Genomic DNA, 17209 nt, shown 5'->3' with positions numbered 1-17209 from the left:
GGAAAATCTCCATAACTCAGTGAATCAGTATTTTCTAAATGTTTGATAGTGGTTTTACAAAGTCATGCAATGGTAAAATATCCATTCAAAATGCAAAATAAATTGTTGGATTTTAATTAGCAGTAGGAAAACTTCATTGCTATGGCTCTAGATTCTTCATTGCAACTAACCTTTAAGAAAATATTACTTGTTGAATTTTTGTGGTAATATGAAAGAATATCCAGAGTTTTCTGAAAAAACTATTGAAATACTTCTTCCAGGTATATATTTTTACATTTGTCAACCAAAACAACAGATTGAGTACAAAAGTAGCATGAAAATCCAGCTTTTTTCTAATAAGCCAAATAATGCTACTCTTCTTGCAAAATGTTTTTTTTTTTTTTTTGGAAAATACAGTAGTTATTTTTCATGAAATGTTATTTGTGCTCACATGTAGATTTATGGTTGTTATTTTTAACTTAATATTTAAATTCCTCAGTCTTAATTTCTAATGTGATTAATAACCCATGGATATAATCCACATAAACAGAGCTTGTTGGGGTCCACAGCTTTTGAGTTTTTAAGAATTTTGAGACTAAAAAGTTTGAGAACTACTCCTTTATGGAGATTGAAATAAAAACTTTAAGTTCATTATAACCACTGAAATAGTAATTTCCATTTTAGGAATTTATATTACAGATATAATCTCAAAAGATGAGGTAATAAATGTACAAAGTTATTCATTGTTATATTCTGATCAAAAGATCAGAAACAACCTAGTGTTTGCCCATCAATAGAGGTTATGTTGAGGTATATCCATATGATGTAATGCTGTGTCACAGATGAGGCACATACAGATTTATCAATGTGCAAAGATCTCAACGATACATTAAATCAAAAATTCAAGGTGCCGGGGCGCCTGGGTGGCTCAGTTGGTTAAGCGGCCGACTTCGGCTCAGGTCATGATCTCGCAGTTCGAGTTCGAGCCCCGCATCGGGCTCTGTGCTGACAGCTCAGAGCCTGGAGCCTGTTTCAGATTCTGTATCTCCCTCTCTCTGACCCTCCCCCATTCATGCTCTGTCTCTCTCTGTCTCAAAAATAAATAAACGTTAAAAAAAAATTCAACGTGCCAAAAACTATGTAGACTACACTGCCTTTTGTACAAAATTATATGTAGTATATGTATATGCATATGTTATCTGTTAAAAGGATACACAAGGGCACCTGTGTGGCTCAGTTGGTTGAGCGTCTGACTTCGGCTCAAGTCATGATCTCATGGTTTGTGGGTTCAAGCCCCGCATCAGGCTTTGTGGTGACAGCTCGGAGACTGGAGCCTTCTTCAGATTCTGTGTCTCCCTCTCTCTCTCTCTGCCCTTCCCCCACTCATGCTCTGCCTCTCTCTTTGAAAAATAAATAAACATTAAATTTTTTTTTAAAAAGGATAAACAAGAAACTGCTTGTGGCTGCCACTCTGGAGGGGACCTAGCAACAAAAATAGGAGGAAGACATTTCAAAAACAACTGAATACTCTTTGAACAGTTATAAAAATATTAAAAAAAAGAAAAGAAAAGAAATGCACTTGTTCCTAAAAAGTCCTAATATTTTAAGATTATTTTTCAGTTTCTTCCCCAAAACCACATGACAAATTAGTTATTAGGAGCTAAGTCAGGTTAAGAATCCAAATCTGTCTAATCCTGGTTCTACTATCTTTCTATTATATTAAAATTTACACACACTCTCATGGAGTGGGAAGACATTCACAGAAAACAGTTATTTTATGTAGTAGTAATTGTTTTGTTGCCATAATGAGTTGACCTGCACAAGAGAAACAAGAATTTGTAGAAGATTAGACGGACTCAGTCCCAAGAGGCTAGATGGAACAAAGCTCCTGAGGAAGGAAGGGATACATACTAAAGGGTTAATGGAGGGGCTCCTGGGTGGCTTAGTTGGTTGAGGGTCTGACTTGGCTCAGGTCATGATTGATCCCACAGTTCGTGGGTTTGACCCTATGTCAGGCTCTGTGCTGACAGCTCAGAACCTGGAACCTGTTTCGAATTCTGTGTCTCCCTCTCTCTCTGCCCCTCCCCTGTTCGCGTTCTTCTCTCTCTCAAAATCAAACATAAAAAAATGGGGGGAGGCAGCTAATGGAATTTGATTAGCAAGAGGAGTTTATTCAGGACAGAAGTAGGGATCCATGTAGCACCCCCTGGTACCCCTGGGAGACCATTGTAAATACCTTGGCGCCATGGTTCCCACACCTTCCCATGCATCAAGATCAACCAGAAAGCGTATGAAAACACAGTATTGCTTGACCCCACTCTCCAAGGTTCTGATTCATTAGATCTGGACAGGGGCTTAAGATTTCACATTTCTAACAAGTTCCCAGGTGATACTTAGGCTATGGGGACTGAGACTCCACTTTGAGAATCACTGCATTAGAGAAACTGTGCTGTTCGAAGTTGGATAGGTAATATGTGATCTGGGGCCAGAACAATGAATTGTAATTTTTTTAAATGATACCAAAGGTCACTTAACTTCAAGAGACTGAAATATTATAAATTTTTAAGAAGACAAGTAATATATATGTTACCCTTTCTTATGTATATCTTCTTAATCCCCTGCTAATTAAAAATAAAAATTATTGGGGCGCCTGGGTGGCGCAGTCGGTTAAGCGTCTGACTTCAGCCAGGTCACGATCTCGCGGTCCGTGAGTTCGAGCCCCACGTCAGGCTCTGGGCTGATGGCTCAGAGCCTGGAGCCTGTTTCCGATTCTGTGTCTCCCTCTCTCTCTGCCCCTCCCCCGTTCATGCTCTGTCTCTCTCTATCCCAAAAATAAATAAACGTTGAAAAAAAAAATTTAAAAAAAAAATAAAAATTATTATATAAAAGTTCATTATACATTTTTATGAAAACAGTAACTTAATTTTAGTGTCTTCTTGGTTTTAAAGTTAAAATGTCTTAGAAAAATCTGTTTGAATCATTACATTTATTTCAGTAAGTTACTTATCTGTTTTTAAGGGAGAATTTCATTTGAAAATTGGCTAAAGTCAGCATCAAATGGAAATTAACATGTGTTCAATGTGCACTGTAGTCTCTAGTGGTCAGCCATTCCAAAGGTCAATTTTTACACTGCAGTTTATAAAATAATCAAAATACCATTCCTTCTGTTATATTTTCTGTTGAGTCTTCGAGAAGTGATGTTAGCCTTCAAGAAAACTTGAGATATGTAGTGTACTGAAGTCCTGGGGAGAGGGGAATACAAAGTTACCAATTCCTGGGACTTCTTTAAAGAATGTATCCAAGTTTGGGCACCTGGGTGGCTTAGTTGGTTAAGTGGCTGGCTTAGGCTCAGGTCATGATTTCATGGTTCAGGCCCCATATTGGGCTCTGTGCTGACAGCTCAGAACCTAGAGCCTGCTTCTGATTCTGTGTCTTCCTCTCTCTCTACCCCTCCCCCGCTCACACTCTGTCTCTCTCTGTTTCTCAAAAACTGAATAAACGTTAAAAAGAATTTTTTTTTAAAGAATGTGTCCAACTTCACAGACTGGAACCTCTATCAGCATGATTTCTTCATAGTCTACTCAAAATCACATTATTCTTAGAGAATTTGCTTAAATCAATATTATTTCCTAGTCATGGGCCTTTGATTCATGTAAAATTTATTTTTCTGAAGCTATTTCCTTCCTTAGGTACAAAAGTTAAAGTATTATTAAAGTTTTGTTTTGTTTTTGTTTTTTTTATTTTATTTTTTTATATTTTATTTTATTTATTTTTTTAAAACATTTATTTTTTTAATATGAAATTTATTGTCAAAATGGTTTCCATACAACCCCCAGTGTGCATCCCAACAGGTGCCCTCCTCAATACTCATCAAAAATGATTTAAGCAATATAATGAAACAAGAATTTAGAATAATAATCATAAAATTAATTGCTGGGTTTGAAAAAGCATAGAGGACAGAAGAGAATCTATTGCTACAGAGATCAGGGGACTAAGAAATAGTCATGAGGAGCTAAAAAATGCTATAAATGAGGTGCAAAATAAAATGGAGGCAGCCATAGCACGGATTGAAGAGGCAGAGGAGAGAATAGGTGAATTAGAAGATAAAATTATGGAAAAGAGGAAGTTGGTTTTTTTTTTTTTTGAGTAAAAGGCTACTGTAGTCTGAGATAAAAAGGTTATGCAGATTATAAGACAGTGGCTATGGAAATAGTCTAGATTAAAGAAGGCTAAAAATTAAAAACTAAATGCAGGGGTGCCTGGGTGGCTCAGTTGGTTAAGCATCTGACTCTTGATGCTTAGGTCACAATCTCACATTTGGTGAGTTCTAGCCCCACATCAGGCTCTTCACTGATAGCACAGAGCCTGCATGGGATTTTTGCTCCCTCTCTCTCTGCCCCTCCCTCGCTAGTGTGTGTTCTTTCTCTTTCTCTCTCTCTCTCAAAATAAATAAATAAACTTAAAAAAAAAACTAAATGCAATTCCTACCCCTATATTAGATAGGTAAGAGGCAAAAATGCTATAAAGGACATTGTTAAGTCAATGGATAAAATTGGAATATAGATAGTACATTAGGTAAAAGTATTTGTGTGAATTGATGAACTGATAACTACTGTGGTTATGTCAGAGAATATCCCTTTTCCTAGGAAACAAACACTCAATTATTTAGGGGTAAAGGGCCATAATGTATGTAATTATGTATGTAGTTCAGCAGAAGATTGATTTCATAGAGCATACAAATGTTAAAACAAATGGGGTGAAATGGTAACAATAGGAATATCTGGATAAAGGGTTTACAGGCATTCCATCCACTATTTTTATTATTATAATTTTAAGTTTAAATTATTTTCAAATAAAATGTAACAGACAACCTGCAGAAAAGTGAAACGTGTGATTTAAATGTTTGTTTTCTTTAAGAAAGAAAACTTTCCTCTGGATGTGAAGTTGAACTCTCAGAAAGCTTCTCTATTTCCCTAAATATCAAAAAATAGCACCTAGAGAGGGTACAAGGAGCATTCTCAATGATTAAGTTCTCAATTTCTAAGACCATATCTATAAAATATTGCTAATAATTTATACTAAAAGATATGAGTTATCACTTGAGTTTATTTTATGTTTATTAGATGGTTACTTGCCAGCATTAAGTATCAGCTAAGTCAGGGTTGAAATACTTGTAGGAAATAGGAAACTACTTGGAAGAAAGACCAACTAGGGGGAAATCAAAGTGTAAATCAGAATCTAATCTGAGTATTTTGCCATTGGGTAAAAATGAAGGGCAGAGACTTGGTAATGGTCTTCTAATTGGTCCCCCATTAATTTGCGATAAAATGGTTTGGCTTTTAATGATGTTGATGATATTACTAGAACCTACTTATAAATCACATTTTTCACTTAACTCATTCTTACTTAGCTGGCTCTTTTTTATTCTTTTTTTTAACCATGACAGATGTTTATGCCCTTGGAAAGTCTTCTCCTTTCCAAGTATTTGTCTAGAGTTGTACCTCTTTCTCTCAGCTTCTTTCTCAGTAATCCAAATCTATACATTGTCAAATCACAGATGTTCTCTATACTTTCCGTTGTCAATTCATCTATTTTATTTGATGTTTTACTCCTCTGTGTAAGGGTATATTATCACAAATGATATTAATCATAAGGATCATAAGTAATTAAACCATGAAATTAAATGAAAGAAATTTATTTTTCACTATGCTGTGCCTTTTTCCTTGCTGAGGTCAGCTTCCATTGGCTAGATTTTCAACCCACTCAGCCTAAAATTCTTTTTTCCTTTGTGAATATATTACTGAAGACTTGATAGGCTTGTTTAAATTCTGTATTTCTCTTAATATGTAAGTGTACACAAGGATGAATATTTCTTTATTGTTAATCCTTATTATCTCCTTCCATCTGAAGGTACTTACCTCAGACACACACTGTATATTAAACCATAGCAAATAAGTCAGTGAATAAAGCAACACAAAATTTAAAATCCAAATGACTATTCCACTGTGCATGTCACTGTAGAGATTTAGCTCTAGGACATCAAAATCTATAAACTGCAGTAAACTCTATCAGGTAAGGGGCAGTAGATAGGAGAGAGGTTCCTCAGTAACCTCATTTCTATTTTTTTTTAATTTTCTTTAATATTTATTTTTGAGAGAGAGAGACAGAACACAAGTGGGGGAGGGTCAGAGAGAGAGGGAGACACAGAATCTGAAGCAACTTCCAGGCTCTGGGCTGTAAGCACAGAGCCCATCATGGGGCTTGAACCCCCAAACTGCGAGACCATGAACTGAGCTGAAGTCAGATGCTCAAATGACTGATCCACCCAGGTGCCTCAGTAACCTCATTTCTGAAGGTCTTCGCAAAACACTGTGCAGTTTTTTAACCAGTCAGCCAGAAATGACATCTGTATTCTCTTCATTTGCCTTTTTATTGATAAAAATTAATTGGTGCTTTTTAGAAGCCAGGGGGCTGAGAGCTTTATAACTCTTAAATTGAAGTTCATACTATATAAAAGACACTTAAGAATATGTGTAAAGACACATTTAAAATAAGCCATATAATAACGAGTTACTATTGACATGCTTGTTTTTCTCCTGTGGCAGCTATGATAATTATGTAAATAAATCAAAACCCATGTTGTTTAAAAATTGATGATTTTAACATTGAAGCCTGAAAATGGGGTCTTTTTCCAACATTGGATAAGTTTTTAACTACATTAAAGTGAGCAATTTAAAACAAGATAAATCTAGGAGCACCTGGATGGCTTAGTCTGTTGAGTCTGACTCTTGATTTTAGCTTAGGTCATGATTTCTCAGTTTGTAGGTTTGAGCCCTGCGTCACACTCTGAGCTGACAGTGCAGAGCCTGCTTGGGATTCTCTCTCTCCCTCTCTCTCTCTGCCCCTTTCCCACTTATGCTCGTGCTCTTTCTGTCAAGAATAAATAAAATTTTTTAAAATAAAAGTAAAACAAGATACAATCCAGGTAATAGGTAGCAAGGGGCAGAGTAATTGTTTTAATTGAATCACATTTATTACAAAGTCATCCGTCACATTCTTCCATTTATGCAGATTGACACAGACTTTGACCAAATAGGAAATGTAACCTGCTGTACAAGCACACTTTATTTTGTAGCTGTTAATGGACTCTCAAAGTTTCTTTTGGCAGATGGAGATGGACACATGGATCACTTACTGCCAGGCTGTGAAGATAAAAACTGCCAGAAAAGCATCATTTACTTAGCAAGATCTGGAACAAAGCAGGTATACCAGCTCGTTTTTTAATGTCAGTAGAGTTACCTTCTTGAAGAAAATCTTCAGAGATTTGAAAAAGTATCTGAAGAATCACACACAGAGAAACCAAATGTAAATCATTGACTTCCTCATTTTAATTTAATGAAAGGCATATAAATCTTGTGTTTGTTTATTGAGGGGGGAAAGCACTGTTACAATCATTTCTGGTGAAGAAAATCTATTATTGTTCCTATAATTAAATGATCCATTAGCATTTTATAGGCCAGGAATATGATAAAATGCACTGCAACTATAATAAAAGGTTATGGAAAATAACATCACATCTATTGTCAAGGCTAATCTTGGCTTTGTGGCATATAAATCAGTTTCATTCTCTCATGCTGACTTTTTACCTGTGGCTTATAGGTAAACAATTTAGAATCTGATAGTCATAGCAGAAGATTAATGTGGGAATGATAGTTTGTAACACTGAGAATTCGTCCATGTTGATAGCACTAGAAAAAGAAAGCCAGTAATATAGTAGTAGAATTAATCAGCTTTGTTTTTTATCTTAGGGTGATAAATGATAGAATAACATATTGACTTTTATCGCCCTTATACGTAAGAAACCACATTTTATACTAAGACACTAAAGAAAAATCTTCAGTCAACAGTCTATAAACATTTACTATACCCATAAGTTTTATTATCCTAAAGTTTTTAAAGTTTTGAATTACTGAAAACATGAGGTCAAGTAACACCTAATAATTGGTTCATATGTATAAGTAAACACAGTAATTATAGCCTGGCTTCAAGTGACAGACTACTATGAGAATATTTTCAAATTATACAGTAATCTCTCTCTGGGAAAATAAATGCCACAGTTCTTTAGTGACTCATAAGGATGTCATATTAATAAAAAAATCTTTTTACTTTTTAGACCTTAATATGTTTACCTTAATAGGAATATTTTATCCTCATTAATCTGTCAACCTCTTCAGAAATTTGTGATAACTTGGCACTTTGTGAAATTTCCCATCTTCTTCCAAAATAAACTATTTTTTTCAAAGTCAAGTGAATCATTAAAACATGTTGATGTTACATAATACTTTTTTCCTTCTAGGGAAGACTGAAAAGTTGATTAAAGATGTAAATAAGTTTTTTTAAACAGCTTGTTTTCTATAAATATGTTTTCTATTAGCTATTTTTTTTCTTTTTCCTTGACATAATATGCTTTCTTTGGAAAACCTAGAAAATGTTTGGGATACCCTATGTACTAAACCCTTTCCAAGAAGCCATTTTTAGTATAGTTTGACTTGGAGACACATAAAGAGTCACCTGCTTAAAAAAAATATATTTAGTCATGTTTGTCCTACTGTCACTTCAAGCCAGCTGCACCTATTTGCATATCTTCAGAGTGTATGCCAGTATTCATGCTCTTAACTAATTATGGGCATAGTTATAATTTTAATGGTATGATTTCCACTCTTCAGATTTTAGTTTGCATTAGGTTATCAAAAGTAAAGATTAGGGCATTCAAAAAACAAATGGATTCCCGAAAGCTGTTTTTGAAATCAACCCTATTCTCTCTGTTCTCATTATAATCAATATAGAAATAAAAAATTTACTAAAAATGTAGCTTCCAGCTGTTTTGGTGACAAAGCTCATCCCCCTGGGCAGGCAGAGCTTCTTCAGGGCTGGTGCTGGTGTTATTAGGAAAGCCTCAGAACTCTTGGCTCTGAAGATGGTAACTGAAGTCATCACCATGTATAAGAGGCAAAGCAGGGGAACAAGGGAGACTCTGTCATCTTCTAACTTTCTTCCTAAGCTGGTCCTCCTAAAAGGACATCAGTATTAGATGATATTACAGTTTGCTGTAATTTTTAAAAAATACTCACTTGAGATTACATTTCCACTCAACACAGGTTTAAAATGGGGGATTCAACTGTCAGAATCAGCATCAGTTCAAACGTAAGAGTCTGTGATTTTGTGAAAAACCTTCAAAGGCTCTATGTGCCAGTTTAAGGAAAAAATTACTAGTAATGAATTTTAAAGGGGACTTTACTTTTCCAGAGTGTCAATTACTGTTCTTAAAAGTAAATTATAATACTCTAGCATATTGTAGAGATAAAGAAATTGAAGTAAGATGACGCTTATCTTGAGGACTTTTAATGGATCATTTGTTTTGCAAATGGTGAATTTTTTTTTCTCAAGTAACTATAAAATCTGACCTTTTCCCTCTTGATTCCATAGTGGGTTCCAGTCCTACGGGAGTTCAGCAACAAGGGCACACTCTGGGGCTTTGTGCCATTTGTGCATGAACAACGACCAACAGAAATACCAATTCCAATTACCCTTCATATTGGAGACTACAACATGGATGGCTATCCAGATGCTCTTGCCATACTGAAGAATACATCCGGAAGGTATGGAAATTAAGTGAAAAATATTGTAAAAATATCTGCACTTTGATACTTCGCTAACTGAATAGCACCTAAATATGGTAGAGTGCCTTAAATAAGGAACATGTTGAGCTTAGTTCCTGTTTCTTTACCCTGTACCTGAATTACCAATTGTTTAGAATACCTGTTGTCTTCCATAGATTTAATTTCTGTAGAACAGAGGTGAACATCTAATCTAAAATACAAAGCTCATTTTTGATTCAACAAAACTTTATTGTTAAAAGGCCAAAATTTTTTTCTTTTAATGACTGCAATTTAATAATCAATTCATTAAATATTAACTGAGCCTTATTTGTGTGCAATTACACATGATCCTTACAGTTAAGAAGTTTTCCATTCTGGAGGTAGAGACAGGCTTATAAGCAAGTAATTGCAGTACAATGTATTACATTCAATAATAGAGGCATATACAAAGGACAGAATGATTGGTACCCTTTCTTTTTTGTGTTTTTTTCCTGGAAATAGTTGAATTTATTTTTTATTTTATTTCTGTATTTGAGTATAGTTGACACACAATGTTATGGTAATTTCAGGTGTACAACATAGTAATTTGACAAGTTTGTATCTTATGTTATTCTCACAATGTAGCTACCTTAACCTGTCACAACACTATTACAAAACCACTGGCGGTATTCCTTATGCTGTGCCTTTTATTCCCATGACTTATTCATTCCATAACTAGAAGCCTTTATCTCCCAGAACCCTCCACTCATAGGCCAAAATTTTTGAAAAACAAATGACCCAGTTACATTTTCAGACTGAAAACCCTCATGATTAAGAGCTGAGCCTAGGATGAGAGTACTAATTGTATCTGTGTTGTGTAGTTGTAGTGAAGATTAAATGAGATAAAAATAAATGAAGCAATTAGTACCTAGCACATGCAGACTTTCAGTGAGTTACCTTACTGTTGCTTGTTTATAATTGCAATGAAAATTCAAACATGATTTTATATATATATATGTATATTTATATATATATAATAATAGTGTATTTATCACATTATCAGTGACTTTGAGTACTGCAGCTCCTTTTTGTTTCCTTAAGTAGAGGTACCAGTAGGTAAACCAAAATAGTTAAATTTATAATTAGCCTGAGTCTTTGCAGATTCTATAAATATGATCCTTCCTAAATTTTAATACCTTATTGTTTTCTTCCTATCACAATTAATTCTCTTTCTCGGCCCTTATTGTTTCTTATCTCCTACATCATATCTATCCATAATTTTTCCTCTGTGCATTAATTCATTTGTTGACTCCGGAATTAGTGATAATTCAGCTTCACATTTTCTACCAGGCTTATGATGCAATACTGCTTCCCTGGAAAAAATCAGATTTATTGTTGCTTTTAGCACCAAACAGTGTCATCTAGAGATCTGATTCTTAGAGAAACATATATTATTAGTGAATGTCCCTAAATATTTATAGACAATTATGGAGAATCTATACTTAAACTTTCTAAGAATTTGATTTGAAATTATAATTGCTCTAAGTTATGTTTACAGAATTTTCCAGTCATGATCATCATGCTTCATAATGCAGAGTATGTACATTCAGAACCTATGTGTGTGAGACAGATTTAATGTAACCAAATGAATCTCTGAACTCAATGTGATTATTATTCCTTTTAAAGGTATAGTGGCACGTAAAAACAAAGAAATGTAAAATTGCTTTATTCTGGACATTAATCTTATTCAAAAGAATAAGAAATTCCATCCCAAATTGATTAAGTCTGTGATTACTCATCCTTAGAGGAATATCCAAACAATTTTTGTTTTTGTCATAAAGGATTTTTTTTTATTTTTAAACTAGTGAGTTGTATTTTGTTGTTGTTATTTTTTTTTAACCCAGTATAGTTAAATACAGTGTTATATTAGTTTCAGGTATGTAATATAGTGATTCAGCACTTCTATACAACACCTGGTGCTCATCACAAGTGTTCTCCTTAATCTATGTCACCTATTTCACGCCCCCCCCCCCCGTAACCATCCATTTGTTCTCTTACTTAAGAGTCTGTAGCTTGGTTTGTCTCTCTCTCTTTTATTTTCTTTGATCATTTGTTCCATTTCTTAAATACCACTTATGAGTGAAATCATACGGTATTTGTCTTTCTCTGACTGACTTATTTCATTTAGCATTATACTCTCTAGTTCCATCCATGTTTTTGCAAATGGCAAGATTTCATTCTTTTTATGGCTGAATATTCATGTGTATATATATTGCTATAAAAGTTTTTATTAATATTTTCTCTTTTAAACCATCAAATATTTAACTTAAGTTCCTTTACCATTCAGAAATAATGATGGTATCCACAGCTAATTCAGCAGGGAACAGTATAATTCCACAGAAGACATAATGTAAGAGGCAGTCAGTCATAGACACTTGATGCTTTTATAAAGGCAACTGTTTAAAACTGGGATTTCTCTTTGGTTCTTTTGGGGTAGATGAGAATTGAAGGTTAGATTTTAGTAGGATAGATTTTAACATCTCATTTTTCATTAAATCACTAAATGAAAAATAGCCTTATCCTTGAAAGGGAGAGTGTGTCCAGGAGAATTCAGCATAATATATTCCTTAAAACAGAAGAAGGGAAAAAGGCACCTGGGTGGCTCAGTCAGTTAAGCATTCAACTCTTGATTTCGGCTCAGGTCATGATCTCATGCTTTGTGTGATCAAGCCCTGTGTTGGGCTCTGTGCTGACAGCATGGAGCCTGCTTGGAATTCTCTCTCTCCTTCTTTCTCTGCCTCTGCTTCCCACTCTCAAATTAAATAAACAGACTTTTAAAAAAGGGGTTGGGGAGATATATTGTGCATGATAATTCTTTCCTGTGTGAATTTACTTTTATCTAAAAAGCATTTTATAATTTTTAACTGCCATCAAGATTGGTGTGTTGCTGAAAATTAGTGCAGGGTGATGGTTCTAATTTGAAGGGTTGCTACCTGGAGAATTCGGTCTCTTTTTTTTTTTTTTTTTGCAGTTTTTAAAAATGAGGTAGACATTATGCAGAAAGAATAAAATCCACAACATGTAATTCATGAAGAGAAATTCTGAAACCATAGTTTGTTAACTTGTGTGTTTTTGTTTTGAGAAGAAAGTTGTTTAGATTTGTTTTTTTCTCTTATACAAAAGGCCTAATTTATCATGAGTTAATCTTTAAAATCATGGCACATGAAAAACTTCTCTATTAGTGACATTTTATAGAAGCAGCCTGGTATGAGATCAGTCATTTTACATATATGCCACCACTGACTGAAAACCCTGTTTTTTTCCCTTGTCTATCCCATTGATACTCAGTTGCCCTTAGTTTGTCATATTCTATGTATAGTCATGTCGTAATTCTCTGAATTTTCATTTTATTGAGAGAAGAAAGGAAAACTTAAAATGACATTGTTGTGCCAGAGACAGAGGCACTGCTGGGCACCATTGCTGCATTGCTTACTAAACCCCAGGTTACACATGCCCCAGCCAGAAACATCCCCATAGCTCCACCCTGCTAAGCCTGGCCAGCAGGCATGCCCCAGCCTAGCACTCCTTCAGCCCAACCTACTAAACCCAACTGGTACTCTTACACAGCCTGCCCCCACTAAATCTGATTAGCAGATATGCCTGGCCTGACATAACTCCTGGGACCACCCCACCAAAGTTGGCGAGTAGGCTTACCTCCGTCTGCACTTTCACACAGTCCCACCAAAGCCAGGGCATGTGCATAGTCCATATAGGTAATGCCTCTTGAACACCTGACTCTGGTAGCCAGGGAAGCTTGCCTCATGGGACTAAAACAATGGGAGACACAGTTTTTGGCAGGCTGCCACCTCCAGGGCTCTGCACAGACAGTAGACTGAAACACACTACTACTCTTCCTACCACTTAGTAGCTGTTTCTCCTAATACATAGAAACAAGCACAGGGATTAAAGCAAATGAGGAAACAGATGAGTGGAAAAATAAAATAAAACCCAAAAAAAAACCTTATTAAAATGGAGATAAGTAATTTACCTGATAAAGTAATGTTTACATAGATGTTCACCAATCTCAGAAGAATGGATGAACACAAAGAGAACTTCAACAAAGAGAGAAAATATGAGGAAGTACCAAACAAATCAAAATAGTCAATGAAAGCAACTTTTAAGCAAAAAATAAAAATAAGCCTAAAACAAAATAGAGCTTAAATATAAAAACAAAATATTTCTAGTAAGTGTTTAATAAATTATTTTAATGTTTATTCATTTTTTGAGAGTGAGAGGCACACACAGAGTGCAAGCGGGGAGGGACAGAGAGGGAGACATAGAATCCCAAGCAGTCTCCAGGCTCTGAGCTTTTAGCACAGAGCTGGAAGTGGGGCTTGAACTCAAGAACTTCAAGATCATGACCTGAGCTGAAGCCGAACGCTTAACCTACTGAGCCACACAGGTGATCCTCTAATAATAAGTGTTTTTTAAGACTAAATATTTCCTATGTACTTGACTTCAGACCACATATTTTGATAATTGGTGCTTTCACCGTTCTTTTGTTTAATTATAAGTTTCCATTAACCTAAGAGTTATTTTTAAAAGCTTTCCTGAATATTCACATAAATATGTTTGGGGAGTTGTTTTGTATTGTTTTGAGGTTTGGATCTATATTTTTATTGTTTCTTCTTAAAGTTGCTGCATTGCATACAGAATTGTGTCTTGTGCAACACGTTTTAAAATTTGTTAAGATTTTCTGGTACTTTGATAGCCTGATGAATGATTATTTGAAATATCATTCATGTTAAGAACGTTATTTAAATCGGGGCTCCTGAGTGGCTCAGTAGGTTAAATGTCCAACTTCAGCTCAGGTCATGATCTCACGGTTCGCGAGTTCGAGCACCGCGTTGGGCTCTGTGCTGATAGCTCAGAGCCTGGAGCCTGCTTCAGATTCTGTATCTCCCTCTCTCTCTCTGCCCCTCCCCCACTCATGCTCTGTCTCTCTCTCTCTCTCTCTCTCTCTCTCTCAAAAATAAACATTTTAAAAAAATTAAAAAAAAATAATGTTATTTAAATCTTCTATATACTCTTACATATTTTTCTTTACTTTTATAAGTACGTTAATCCTTCACTAGGATTAACAATCTTTTTTGTTTTGTTTTTGGGGTTTTTTTTTATTTTTTTAAATTTACATACAAATTAGTTAGCATATAGTGCAACAATGATTTCAGGAGTAGATTCCTTAGTGCCCCTTACCCATTTCACCCATCCCCCCTCCCACAACCCCTCCAGTAGCCCTCAGTTTGTTCTCCATATTTATGAGTCTCTTCTGTATAGTCCCCCTCCCTGTTTTTATATTATTTTTGTTTTCCTTCCCTTATGTTCATCTGTTTTGTCTCTTAAAGGCCTCATATGAGTGAAGTCATGTGATTTTGTCTTTCTCTGACTGACTAATTTCGCTTAGCATAATACCCTCCAGTTCATCCACGTAGTTGCAAATGGCACGGTTTCATTCTTTTTGATTGCCGAGTAATACTCCATCGTATACATATATACCACATCTTCTTTATCCATTCATCCATCGATGCACATTTGGGCTCTTTCCATCCTTTGGCTATTGTTGATAGTGCTGCTATAAACCTGGGGGTGCATGTGTCCCTTCGAAACAGCACACTTGTATCCTGTGGATAAATGCCTAGTAGTACAATTGCTGGGTCTAGGGTAGTTCTATTTTTAGTTTTTTGAGGAACCTCCATACTGTTTTCCAGAGTGGCTGCACCAGCTTGCATTCCCACCAACAATGCAAAAGACATCCTCTTTCTCCGCATCCTCGCCAACATCTATTGTTGCCTGAGTTGTTAATGTTAGCCATTCTGACAGGTATATGGTGGTATCTCATTGTGGTTTTGATTTGTATTTCCTGATGATGACTGATGTGGAGCATTTTTTCATGTGTTGGTTGGCCATCTGAATGTCTTCTTTGGAAAATTGTCTATTCATGTCTTTTGCCCTTTTCTTCACTGGATTATTTGTTTTTTGGGTGTGGAGTTTGGTAAGTTCTTTATAGATTTTGGATGCTAATTGTTTATCTGATATGTCGTTTGCAAATATCTTCTCCCATTCTGTCAGTTGCCTTTTAGTTTTGCTGATTGTTTCCTTCACTGTGCAGAAGCTTTTTATTTTGATGAGGTCCCAGTAGTTCATTTTTGGGATTAACAATCTTAACAATCATAACAGTTGTCAGCTTCTCAGTTTTTCATTTGAAAAATGCAGCTTTGATTATTAGGTGCATAAGGCTTTTTGCATATTTTGTCTTCCTCACTTCTTATATAATCATGAAATACAGGGATATTTCCTTTTAATTTTTTTTTACTTTGATTTCTTTTCTGTAATATCAAATTTACATTCTATTTCTTTTCCTAAGCATTTACCACGCATATATTTCTATCCCTTTATTTTCAATTTTTATGTGCCAAAATATCACATAAGGAAAAAATTTACATTTGATAAAATGCAAAAACCTTAAATGTATAATTGGATGAGTTTTGATAACATTTGATAACTAGTACTCCAATTAAAATACAAAAACATTTTCATCACCCCAGAAAATCTCTCATGCTTCCCTTCTGGTTAATCCCCAGCCTCATAGGTAACCAGTGTTTTTATTTCCAGCAAGATAGGTTGGCTTTGCCTGTTCTTGAACCACAGAATACTGCAGAGAGTGTTTACAAATGACCTAAGAAAAAATGTAGAGAGAAAATATTCATGCATCATAGTACTCAATATTGCTAGAAAGTCAATTCTTTTCACCTAGATCTGTAGATTGAATGCAATTCTCATCAAATTCCCGACAAGCTTTTTTAAAAAATGTATACACTCATTCTAATAGTTATGTGAAAAAAAATAGATTAGCCAGATTAAAAAATTAAAATTAAAAGCTAGATTAGCCAAAATTTTCTTGACAATAATAACAAAGATGGAGGACTCATGCCACTTTAAGACTTGCTATGAAGCTGTAGTAATCAAGACCTTGTGTGTTTACATAATAGATACTTACAGAGATCAGTGGAACATAAAAGAAAGTCTAGAAATAGAGCTATACATATTATAATAAACTGACTTTTTTGCATAGATGCCAAGGCAGTTCATTGAGGAATGTACATGAAAGGCCAATAAATATATGAGAAAATGTTCTACAAATTACCAATGGGTAATTAGAGAAATAAAATTAAACCCATTATATATTTTTCACACCCATTAGAATGGTTGCAGTTAAAACTACCAATAACATGGGGGTGCTTGGGTGGCTCAGTCACTTCAGCATCTGGCTCTTGATTTTGGCTCAGGTCATGATCCCAGAGTCGTGGAATCAAGCCCTACCTTGGGCTTTGTGCTGGGTGTGGAGTCTTTTTAAGATTCTCACTCTCTCTTTCCTTCCCCTCCCCTGCCCCTCTCCCCTGTTAGTGGGCACACTCTCTTTCTCTGTCTCTCTAAAATAACAATAACTACCACATGTTGGTGAGAATATAGAACATCTGAAACTCTCATATATTTTTTGATAGGAATGCAAAATTGAACATTAATTTTGAAAA

The 17209-nt window shown here is 35.1% G+C and overlaps 1 protein-coding gene across 2 annotated transcripts in view; it reads left to right on the top strand.

Moving 5' to 3' along the window:
- Positions 1–17209, top strand: part of ITFG1 (integrin alpha FG-GAP repeat containing 1) — a 349315-nt gene that overhangs the window by 152527 nt on the left and 179579 nt on the right. For both annotated transcript variants that reach the window (XM_047078354.1, XM_047078355.1), the window contains exons 9-10: positions 7148–7242; positions 9466–9638. In XM_047078354.1, coding sequence (XP_046934310.1) covers positions 7148–7242; positions 9466–9638 — 268 coding nt within the window. The remainder of the gene's footprint in view (positions 1–7147; positions 7243–9465; positions 9639–17209) is intronic.

Source organism: Lynx rufus, unplaced genomic scaffold (genome assembly GCF_022079265.1).
Source record: "Lynx rufus isolate CCGP_SWC_20201006 ecotype Redwood Valley unplaced genomic scaffold, mLynRuf1.p SCAF_16, whole genome shotgun sequence".
Taxonomy (NCBI): Eukaryota; Metazoa; Chordata; class Mammalia; order Carnivora; family Felidae; genus Lynx; species Lynx rufus.
The sequence above is the reverse complement of the archived record's forward strand: the minus strand, read 5'-3'. Positions and strand labels throughout refer to the sequence as shown.